Below are 12,385 nucleotides of genomic sequence, written 5' to 3'. Positions count from 1 at the left end.
GAAAAAGTGAATTGCATATGGGCCCAGATATTATTCCTGCTGGCTGCCGAACATACAACAGCGATGCACCTGTCAGCAGTAAATATGTCGCCGCCTGTAATACATTTCAGAATGTAGATCAGGGTGATGAACATTTTCCAATGGTCAAACTATTTATAAATAAATATTTTAAAAAAATAAGCAATGTTATTCTTTATATTATGCTCAGTAAAGCTCATCTTTAATAAATAATAATGTTAACCCACTACCCTCTGAAGGCATGTGCCCCCATACAGGTACAGATAAGTACAGTACGTTATACCATTTTCTCTCTGCATTTGTTAGACGTATATAAGCATCCATCGGAAAATGGCACCTGTGAATAATGGCGCACAGTGTTGCTGCTAATCCGTTTGCCGCTTATCGCTATTTAACGTTAAAGCCTTATTGTTATTTAGCGTTATCACACAGAACCCTCTCTATACCTATCCCGAACCCCTAACCCACCCCAGTGGTGCCTAACCCCTAACCCACCCCAGTGGTGCCTAACCCTAACCACCCCCCTGGTGGTGCCTAACCCTAACCACCCCCCTGGGGGTGTATATTGTACTGTAACTATACCTAACCCTACTCTCACACAGAACCCTCCCTGTACCTAACCCTAACCACCCCCTTGGTGGTGCCTAACCCTAAGACCCCCCCTAGTGGTGCCTAACCCTAAGAACCCCCGCAGTGGTGCCTAACCCTAACCTTGACAGTGTTACATTAAATCCATTCACCGTTTCGCAGTTAAATAACGTCTGCAGTTTGGCTTATGTAGGGCGCTATTGATAAATAACGTTAGTGTGTGCCACTATTGATAAATAACGTTAGTGTTTGCCGTTTTTCTTCTTTTTTTCCTGTGCGCCATTATTATGCAGCACTAACGATAAATAGCGATAAGCGTATCTTTTTAATGCGGCGCCATTTTTATGCATAGGCGCTGTGCGCCATTATTCACTGATTCCGTATATAAAGTATATTATGGTTTATTATAATAGAATATTATATATTTGTTATATATAAAATATATGAGATATTTTTGAAGGTTCCCCTGTTGAGAACTGTTGAAAGTAAATAGATTGTCTATCCATGCTTTGTATCTAGGCTTCTTGAATATGTCTGCAAATATGAGCAGCACCTATTTGTTTGCTTGCTATGGTGGCCAATGAACTTCTGATCTCTTATCCATCACATCCATCTTGCCCACATTTGTTCCTACTACTTGATCCCAAGGTGGAATTTTAGCAATGTTCACACAGTCGAATAAAAAAAGTAATTCAACATTCATCATTCCAATGTTATCTATTATTATTTACATTACCAGATCTACCCAAGCAATGCAAAGTTCTGTCCATCGGGACAGTAGGCTTTGAAGGGGAATGAGGAAAAAAGGTTGCCTTAAAATTGGGTAGACGGTTTTTGGTTGCTTCCTGCCATTATAATACAGATAATAAGAGCAATAACCACAATTTACTTTACCTCACTACTGTTTCAGGGGGCACCAGTAACATGCTGAATCCAACTAAAAAAGGTTTTTTGGTCATTTTGGTCTTCTCAGTTATGTTTAGTTACATCATTTATTCAAAATGTATGCAGGTAGGTCTTTTTTTAGACCTTGCACATAGCTCATGTTTATGAACAAAGAATAGTTTTAACAGTAGAAATTCTGACTATTTCTCATCAGCTTCCAGACTTTGTTGAAATTAAAAATTATGCGTTTTCGTCCTGGAAACATGCTGAGTATGTGACTATGACACGGGAACACAAGACAATCACTGAAGAAACCACAGAGATAATGGCATTTATAAATGGCACAATGCCGCAAGTGGAAGCCACCCATTTAAATGAAAGTACTAGCGCAATACATAGTACAGCTACAATATTAAATCATAAACCTAAATTCTGTGTTGGGGACACCTTGATTTTTCAAATAGATATGTTTAATTATTTGGGGAAAAGGAAGACTTATGGTGGAGATTTCTTACGAGCTCGGATCTTTTCTCCAAATCTTGGAGCTGGAGCTTCTGGGAGAGTTGAGGACTTCAACAATGGATCCTACAATGTCTATTTTACCTTGTTTTGGGAAGGACTGGTACAAATATCCATTCTCTTAATGCATCCGAGTGAAGGGATTGCTGCGCTTTGGAAAAACAGAAATATTGGGTACAGATATATAAAATACACAGGAGCATTTCTTAATGATAGCCGAGAAGTTCACACAGAATGTGGCTTTGAGCTAAATTCCCAAAAAGAAATATGTGAATATGCAGACAAGAAATATGGAGACATTTTCTACTGCATTAAACTACTAGGAGTACCTTGTGAGGCCTTCATATCACTGAGGAGTGGAAATGCTGGTTCTTACCTCACCAATGTGGGCAAGACTCTATTTACCAGGTAATTATCTTTTAATTTGCATTGTTTAAATGTCAATGTTTAATAAATATAATCACAAATGTTATTTGTGACTGTACTGATTGTTGACAAATCATAAACTATGCATTATTATTATTATTTGGACATGTGTAAAGTGATAACTTGCAAACTTTATCTATTTAATAATGTATTTTGTAATACATACAGCAGGTTGTTGTTTTTTTTTTTTTCTGTACCATTACTTAAAATCCTTCATGCCAAAACTTAGCTGGATATACAGTGCTGCCCATAATTATTCATACCCCTGGCAAATTTTGACTTAAAGTTACTTTTATTCATTCAGCAAGTAATATTTTGATGGGGAATGAGATAGGTGTCTCCCAAAAGATAATAAGACAATGTTTTCTCAATTGGATTCAAGTCAGGACTCTGGCTGGGCCACTCCAAATTGTTAATGTTGTTGTCTGCTAACCATTTCATTTTTTCACCACTTTTGCTGAATGTTTTTATTTTCATGCTGGAATGTCCACTGGTGCCCAAGGCCAAGTTTCTCTGCAGACTGCTTGATCCAGTCCTCATTTATTGCTCTTTTTTCATGGTGCTGTTTACTGTGTTTAGGTTCCCTGGTCCATTGGCTGAAAAGCAACCCCAAAGCATTCGGTTCCCACCACCATGATTGACAGTGGGGATGGTGTTCTTTGGGTTGAAGGCTTCTCCTTTTTTACGCCAAATGAAGGAAACATAATTGTGAACAAAACATTCAATTTTTGTTTCATCTGACCATAACCCAGAAGACCAGAAGTCTTCCTCTTTGTCCAGATGAGAATTTGCAAAGGCCAAGTGAGCTTTTGTGTGCCTTATCTGGAGAAGTAGCGGCCTCCTTGGTCTGCATCCGTGGAACCCAGCAGTGTGCAGTGTCCATTGGATTGTCTGCCTTGAGACATGGCCACCAACAGAACCCAGATTCATCAGGATGGCCTTGGTGGGGATCCTTGGATTCTTTTTCACCTCTCTCACTATCCTCCTGGTCAGCACAGGTGTCATATTTGGCTTCTGACCACATCCTCTGAGATTTTCCACAGTGTGGAACATCTTGTATTTTTTTAATAATACTTTGCACTGTAGCCACTGGAACGTTAAAACATTTAGAAATGGCCTTGTAGCTCTTTCTTGACTTGTGAGCAGCCACAATGTGCAGCCGCAGGTCCTCACTGAGCTCCTTTGCCTTAGCCATGACTGTCCACAAACCAACTGCAGAGAGCTGCTGTTTGTCACTTGTTAAGTTGATTAAAGCAGCTTTCCCCAATTAATAAGGGTAATTAGGATGCTTTAGAACAGCTTGGACTATTTGGAATGGTATAGAACTTTGGATTTTCCCACATACTGTGACAGTTTGTGAAGGGTATGAATAATTTTGGACTGGACACTTTTTGCTCAAATGTAAATAAAAGCTGAATACAATGACTTGCTGGTTGAATAAAAGTAACTTTAAGTCTAAATTTGCCAGGGTATATATAATTATGGGCAACACTGTATTGTGTTGCAACTCTTATATGCCCTGCACACAGGCCCAGAAAAATGTAGTTGTCCATTGTACTTTGCAAAAAAACCTTTATCAAACAAAGTACTTCACATACACCAGTGTTTCAACACCCAATTAAAAAATTGCAGCATAGCACATGACACCGTTCCGGTAGCTGATAGTGATGACACTGGTCCGTTTTGGATCCCAGTGGATCCTTTATCAAGCTATTTTAAAGTAGGTCTTGAGAATGGTAATAGAAAAAAATGAAAAAGTGCCCAATTGTGATGCACACATACTGGCTAATGGACTGCAATGACAACAAAAAGAAAAGACAATTCCAATCATGATATTATAGTCAGATACTACTGTGCTCAATTTGAAAATTCTTTATTGTGAACCCGATCATTGGAGTTAAAAACAACTAAAATCATAGTTGGGGGGCTGTATCCGGGGCTAATCACATGATAATTGTTACAACATCTCTTGCCATGATACAATATACTGTATTTTTCGGAATATAAGATGCACTTTTTCCCTCCCTAAAAGTGGGGAGAAAAAGCCACGGGCCCATATGCAATTCACTTTTTCTCCTGAGTTTTCTCCTAGGTGATATTTCAACACCTTGTCATAAAATACTTTTTAAACCCCCAGCAAGCAAGAAAATACACAAAATGATTTTAATAGTACTTTTTCACTAACTTTTGAGTACTTTTTAAATTGTACAATGATAGAACATTATATTAAAGAGAAGATAAAAATTATATCCTAGGAGATAACTCAGGAGAAAATGTAATTGCATACGGGCCACTATGTCTTATATTGCAAATACAGGAAATGCACAACTTATGAAAATTGTTACCATCAGACTTCTAGGGCAACGTAAGTGATGTAAGTCAGTGGGCGACGCAGGTGTGGAACAATGGAAATACGATGGGAAAACACAGGAATCTCAATGACGTACTTCCTGTCCAGCAGAAAGTACATTAACCCTCCTGGCAGTATACTCGATCTGAGCTCGGGGTAGGAAAAAGCAGCTGCTATGGGTAAGCCCGAGCTCAGGTCGGGGCAGTGAAAAAAATGCTGCAGCTGCGTGTAGAAGTCCCGCTGCTCAGCGGGACTCCTGCATCTGTCCCCCAATGTGTGGCTCTATTGTGCGGCTGCCGGGATACCCATATCCCCGGTAATCTTGCGGGGACCCAGTGGCCATGTGATCAGTGCAGTGGCGGTGGCGGAGGTGCAGCATTACCTTATTTGCAGGAGTCCCTCGCGCGACCGGCGCTCTCCAGGGACTCCTGCCTCTCTCCCCCCTGCAGCAACGGTGTTTGTCCAGCCACCAGGACCCCATATCCCCACTATTCTCTTGGGGACCCGGCGGCCAATCAGAAGAGTGGAGCGGTGTGGGCTGACGCAGAGCCGCGTGACGTCATGGGGGTGGGGCAGGAAATTTAAAAAATGAATTTTATTGGCTGAAAAAGTGCATTGTATTGGATACACATGAATCAAATACATGTGTATCCAATACACTGTTGCCATTTGGTTCCCTGCTGTGAGCTGTGAGCTTTGAGCTGTGAGCTTTGAGCTGTGAGCTGTGCTGTGATCTCTGATCTGCTATTGATTTTTGGATTTGTGTACCGACCTCTGCCTGGATTTTTGACTACCCTCTTTGCCTTCTGATTCTGCCTCATATTCGATTTCTATGTACTGACCTCTGCCTGGATTTTGATCTACGCTCTTTGCCTGCTGATTCTGCCTGAAATTGGATTTCTGTGTACCTACCTCTGCCTGAATTTTGACTACGCTCTTCTCCTGCCAACTGCCTATCACCTGCTATGGCGTCATCCTCGAAGCATCCCACAGCGGAAGAGCTGATGCTGTTCGAGGACAGTGATCCGGATTTGCAGTCGCTGGAGGACTCCAGTGACAGTGATGCGCCCGGCAACCTGTCGTCTGATTCTGAGAGCGACAGCGACTCCATCACCAGTGACACGGAAGTTAGTGACGCACTAACTCCACCTGTCGTCTGATTCTGAGAGCGACAGCGACTCCATCACCAGTGACACGGAAGTTAGTGGCGCACGTGTTTGGTGCCCAATCAACACCACTCAGGTCCCACCACCGCCCCCCCCCCCCCCCCCCCCCGTTTCCCTTTTACTGGGAAGCCCGGCCTGAAGGTTGAATGTGATCACTACCCCCTGGTCTACCTGCAGCTATTCTTCAGTTACGCTGTTATTGATAAAATCATTGTGGAGACAAACCGATACGCCGCACAAGAAATGGCTGCTCCACGAGGGCCCTTTTCCAGGAGCAGGATGTGGGAGCCTTTCACCAAGGAGGACTTGTGGCTGTTCCTTGGACTAATTATTCTGCAGGGGGTGGTGGGGAAGCCCCTGCAGAAATGGTACTGGTCGACGAACAAAATAATTGCTACCCCTTCTTTGGCACGGTAATGTCGGAGTACCATTTTGGACTCATCATGAAGTTTCTGCACTTTGCAGACAACACCGCCTTCGATAAGTCCACCCACCCTGCGCCAAAGCTGAAAAAGATTTGGGGGATTTTTCAGCTGGTGGTGGAAAACTTTTGCCCCCCGGAGGGAGATAAGTGTGGATGAAAGCTTGATGGCGTACAAAGGAAGACTGTCCTGGATACAGTACATTATGTCCAAGAGGGCCCGGTTTGGAGTGAAGTCCTACATGTTATGCGAGGCATCAACAGGCTACATCTGGAACAGCATACTTTAGAACGGGAAAGGGACATAATTTAACCCTGCTTTCAACAGCTACGGGCTGGCGACTTCATCCGTGCTGTCTTTGGTGGAGCCTTTGTTGAATAAGGGGTACTGTGTGATCATATAAAATTTTTAGTTCACCTGAACTTTTTGAAATGCTCATCAGGAACAAAACTGATGCCTACGGCACTGTTCGTCCTAACCGGCGAGAAATGCCAACTGCCTTTGCCAAGCAAAAGCTAAAATCTGGGGACATTGTGGCTTGGCAGGAAGGAAAAATGTTGGCACTGCGCTGGCGTGACAAGGACGTGTGTGTGCTCAGCACTGTCCATGATGCATCATCTGCCACCACCACAACACAAGGAGGGAAAGTCCTGGACAAGCCGCAAGTCATCCTGGACTACAACCATACAATGGGTGGGGTGGACAGAGCTGACCAAGCGATGACGTACTACCCCGCAGTCCGCAAACAGCAAAAAAAAAGTACTATAAAAAATGTTTTCGTCATCTGCTGGAGCAGTCTCTGTGGAATGCGTTCATCTTGTATAAGCAACGCAGTGACAGACCAGGAACACATTCTGACTTTATATGGAAAATGTGCGAAAGCATATGTCTGAAGTACCAGACTTCATCAGCAGATGTGCGAGTTGGGCACCGTGCATCATATGTTGTCAATCCTTTGCACCTCACTGGCTGCCATTTTTCAGACTATATTCCCCCCACTCCAAAAAAAGCTGCACCAACTAGGATGTGCATTGTTTGCTACAGCAAGATGGATAGCAAGGGTAAGAAATTCTGCAAAGAAACCCATTTCTACTGCCCAGACTGTAATGTCGCCCTGTGTGTCGTTCCATGTTTTAAGATCTACCACACACGGGAGGTGTATTAGTTATATACTGTACTGCATGTACATACTGTATATTTAATTTGCTGCTTATTTGTACAGTTTTGCTATTATTTCAGTTTATTGATACATTTATTTTTTTCAGCAAATTTGTGTTACAATTTATATGCATGATGTCTTTCAGGCCTTTATTCTGATATATTTTAGTGAGTTAAGACTTAATAATTGGATGCCTAAAATTCTTGAAAAAAATGTACTGCTTTTGACTCATAATTCCAGACAGAAATGCACCACCAGGGAGGTTAAGAAGCAAGTGACGGCAAAGGGCATGAGGGGTTGGGGTGGCACTATGCAAATGACCCTTGTCAGCGCACTCTGACACACTCTCTGACGTACCCTCGTATGCAGAGGACGTGAGGTCAGAGAAAGGGCGGAAGTACCACAAGGGTACTACCGCTGAACCGCCCGCTGCCCGGCCTCAATGTGTCACTCTCCTACTCGGACTCCTCCTCCTCACTCCACTGCCAGCCACCGGTACTATTTAACTTGCATTAAACTTTTTTTATGGGGAAGCGGGCAGAGGGGGGAGCGCTAGCGGAGGGGGTGGGGGGAATTTCCGACCCCCTCCCCCCCCCGCGATCAGGGCATGCTCCCCCCTTATGCCTGCGACCCCATAGGGGGGCCGTATTTGGCCAAACAGGGCCCTGTTCGGCCGAACAGGGGCCCTGTTCGGCCGGCCATTGAGCAGTTCAGGCGAACCCGAACAGTTTGGTCGAACACCATTAGGTGTTCGGCCGAACTCGAACATCACCCGAACAGGGTGATGTTCTGCAGAACCCAAACAGTGGCGAACACTGTTCGCCCAACACTGGTTGTAATGCAATGGGACAGAGCATTGCACCACAAACACAATGGCCAAGTGCAAAACTAGCCCTAATGTCTAAACCGCTGGCAACAAAAGTGAGTACCTCGCTTGCTTCACACATCCATTTAAATCATTCATCCAATGAGAAAAAAATGTGCATACATTTTTAAGTAGCCACATAGCTCTGGGTAAACAGTTCAACATTACTTTGAAATATGTTGCCAGCATAACAGTCCAAGATACATCCAGATCTGTACTGACATTATCAGGTAGTGAGCTAACCAGCTCCAAGAGATATAATTGTCAGTGCAATTCTTTAATAGACACTGTCCATTGCATATAGGTCTGCAAGTATTCACAGATCAGCCAGTTTTAACAACAGAACTTGAGTGCCCAGATAAACACAGCACAGCAGTCCCTCAATGGTCAGCTGAAAGGCTCTCATCAGTGCACTTTGAAAACAGCAAGTTAGCAGGCTGTTGTAGTAATGGCATTAGTTAAGCCAGTGTGATATAAGCAGAGCGCAGCACATCATGCAATTTATGTTGTTCAAAAGGGGGAGCAAACCCCTGTATCTTATGTGTCCCAGTAGATCTGTAATGGCTGCCTTGTTGGTATGCATACATGTTGTAACATCTCACTGAAGGTGAGAACCCGCTCACGCTAGATCAGTGCATCTGCACGATAGCAATGACGGCAGTGGGAGACGCTCTCTGAGCGGCGTGGGCTCGCAGCGGTGGCCGAGTCCGGCCTCCTATAGCTCCTCCCACCTACATGTTTCACCCAATGGGCTTCATGAGGGTGTGGCTTGTGGAGGAAAGGGATGGTTAGTCCTTTTTATATTCGGACGGCGATCACCTGTTGTGTTTACGAGCACCATCCTTGTTACTGGCAGAACTACCCATATCGTTAAAAATTCTTTTACGCATATTTTGCAGATTTTTAAGTATATATATATATATATATATATATATATATATATATATATATATATATATATATATATAGCTTCATATATGTAACAAGGAGGTAGACCATATCTTCTCTTCTCATACTAGACTAATTTGAAGCTTTTTATTTCGCTGTGAAAGAATAACAGTGCTGCAACAGGCAGGTCTGCATTTAAACCAACAATCATACACCACATTCCATTTATAACATTTCTGGAAGCTGAAATATTATTCATTTTTTGATTTTTTTTTTTATTTTTTGCAAGCATTGCTATCCCCTCTCTCTACCTCCAGCTAATCATGCAACAGGCGGGACATTCCCATAAACTAAAGAATCCATATTTTGTACATTACATACAAGACTATATATTAACCACTTGAGGACCGCGGGCTTTACCCCCCTTAAGGACCAGACCCTTTTTTTCCATTCAGACCACTGCAGCTTTCACGGTTTATTGCTCGCTCATACAACCTACCACCTAAATTAATTTTGGCTCCTTTTCTTGGCACTAATAAAGCTTTCTTTTGGTGCTATTTGATTGCTGCTGCGATTTTTACTTTTTATTATATTGATTAAAAAAGACATTGATTCTTGATTCTTTTGACTTTCTGTGCTGACATTTTTCAAATAAAGTAAAAATTCTGTATACATGCAGCACAAAAAATGTGGACAAACATGTTTTTGATTAAAAAAAACCCATTCAGCCTATATTTATTGGTTTGGGTAAAAGTTATAGCGTTTACAAACAATGGTGCAAAAAGTGAATTTTCCCATTTTGTAGCATCTCTGACTTTTCTGACCACCTGTCATGTTTCATAAGGGGCTAGAATTCCAGGATAGTATAAATACCCCCCAAATGACCCCATTTTGGAAAGAAGACATCCCAAAGTATTCACTGAGAGGCATAGTGAGTAGAAGATATTATTTTTTGTCACAAGTTAGCGGAAAATGACAGTTTGTGACAAGAAAAAAAAAAGTTTCCATTTCTGCTAACTTGTGACAAAAAAAAAAATGAAATCTGCCACGGACTCATCATGCCCCTCTCTGAATACCTTGAAGTGTCTACTTTCCAAAATGGGGTCATTTGTGGGGTGTGTTTACGGTCCTCACATTTTGGGGGGTGCTAATTTGTAAGCACCCCTGTAAAGCCTAAAGGTGCTTATTGGACTTTGGGCCCCTTAGTGCAGTTAGGCTGAAAAAAAAGTGCCACACATGTGGTATTGCCGTACTCAGGAGAAGTAGTATAATGTGTTTTGGGGTGTATTTTTACACATACCCATGCTGGGTGGGAGAAATATCTCTGTAAATGAAAATTGTTTGATTTTTTTTACACACAATTGTCCATTTACAGAGATATTTATCCCACTCAGCATGGGTATGTGTAAAAATACAACCCAAAACACATTATACTACTTCTCCTGAGTACGGCGATACCACATGTGTGGCACTTTTTGCACCCTAACTGCGCTAAGGGGCCCAAAGTCCAATGAGTACCTTTAGGATTTCACAGGTCATTTTTGTTTCCAGACTACTCCTCATGGTTTAGGGCCCCTAAAATGCCAGGGCAGTATAGGAACCCCACTAATGACCCCATTTTAGAAAGAAGACACCCCAAGGTATTCCGTTAAGAGTATGGTGAGTTCATAGAAGATTTTATTTTTTGTCACAAGTTAGCGGAAATTGATTTTAATTGTTTTTTTTCACAAAGTGTCATTTTCCGCTAACTTGTGACAAAAAATTAAATCTTCTATGAACTCACCATACTCCTAACGGAATATCTTTGGGTGTCTTCTTTCTAGAATGGGGTCATTTGTGGGGTTCCCCATACCTTTTTCTACTGGGTTCCTATACTGCCCTGGCATTTTAGGGGCCCTAAACCCTGAGGAGTAGTCTTGAAACCATATGTCGCAAAATGACCTGTGAAATCCTAAAGGTACTCATTGGACTTTGGGCCCCTTAGCGCACTTAGGGTGTAAAAAAGTGCCACACATGTGGCGAGTGGCGAGTGTATGGCGAGTTCATAGAAGATTTTATTTTTTGTCACAAGTTAGTGAAAAATGACACTTTGTGAAAAAAACAATAAAAATCAATTTCCGCTAACTTTTGACAAAAAAATAAAATCTTCTATGAACTCTTCATACACCTAACAGAATACCTTGGGGTGTCTTTTTCCTAAAATGGGGTCACTTGTGGGGTTCCTATACCGCCCTGGCATTTTACGGGCCCAAAACCGTGAGTAGTCTGGAAACCAAATATCTCAAAATGACTGTCCAGGGGTATAAGCATCTGCAATTTTTGATGACAGGTGGTCTATGAGGGGGCGAATTTTGTGGAATCGGTCATAAGCAGGGTGGCCTTTTAGATGATAGGTTGCATTGGGCCTGATCTGATGGATAGGAGTGCTAGGGGGGTGACAGGAGGTGATTGATGGGTGTCTCAGGGGGTGGTTAGAGGGGAAAATAGATGCAATCAATGCACTGGGGAGGTGATCGGAAGGGGGTCTGAGGGGGATCTGAGGGTTTGGCCGAGTGATCAGGAGCCCACACAGGGCAAATTAGGGCCTAATCTGATGGGTAGGTGTGCTAGGGGGTGACAGGAGGTGATTGATGGGTGTCTCAAGGTGTGATTAGAGGGGGGAATAGATGCAAGCAATGCATTGGCGAGGTGATCAGGGCTAAGGTCTGAGGGCGTTCTGAGGTTGTGGGTGGGTGATTGAGTGACCTTGGGCAGATATGGGTCTAATCTGATGGGTAGCAGTGACAGGGGGTGATTGATGGGTAATTAGTGGGTGTTTAGGGTAGAGAACAGATGTAAACAATGCACTTGGGAGGTGATCTGACGTCGGATCTGAGGGTGATCTATTGGTGTGGGTGGGTGATCAGATTGCCCGCAAGGGGCAGGTTAGGGGCTGATTGATTGGTGGCAGTGACAGGGGGTGATTGATGAGAGGCAGTGACAGGGGGTGATTGATGGGTGGCAGTGACAGGGGGTGATTGATGGGTGATTGACAGGTGATTGACAGGTGATCAGTGGGTTATTACAGGGAAGAACAGATGTAAATAATGCACTGGCGAA

General features: G+C 42.9%; 1 protein-coding gene across 1 annotated transcript in view; it reads left to right on the top strand.

The window, feature by feature from the left end:
• Positions 1–1,771: 1,771 nt before the first annotated feature.
• LOC137540933 (NXPE family member 2-like) overlaps positions 1,772–12,385 on the top strand; it is a 70,768-nt gene continuing 60,154 nt past the window's right edge. Inside the window, exon 1 of the mRNA XM_068262110.1 lies at positions 1,772–2,418. Within this exon, the coding sequence (XP_068118211.1) occupies positions 1,772–2,418 (647 nt within the window). The remainder of the gene's footprint in view (positions 2,419–12,385) is intronic.

This window comes from Hyperolius riggenbachi, chromosome 12 (assembly GCF_040937935.1).
Source record: "Hyperolius riggenbachi isolate aHypRig1 chromosome 12, aHypRig1.pri, whole genome shotgun sequence".
NCBI lineage: Eukaryota > Metazoa > Chordata > Amphibia > Anura > Hyperoliidae > Hyperolius > Hyperolius riggenbachi.
Note: the sequence above shows the minus strand (reverse complement) of the source record. Positions and strands in the feature narration are given on the sequence as shown.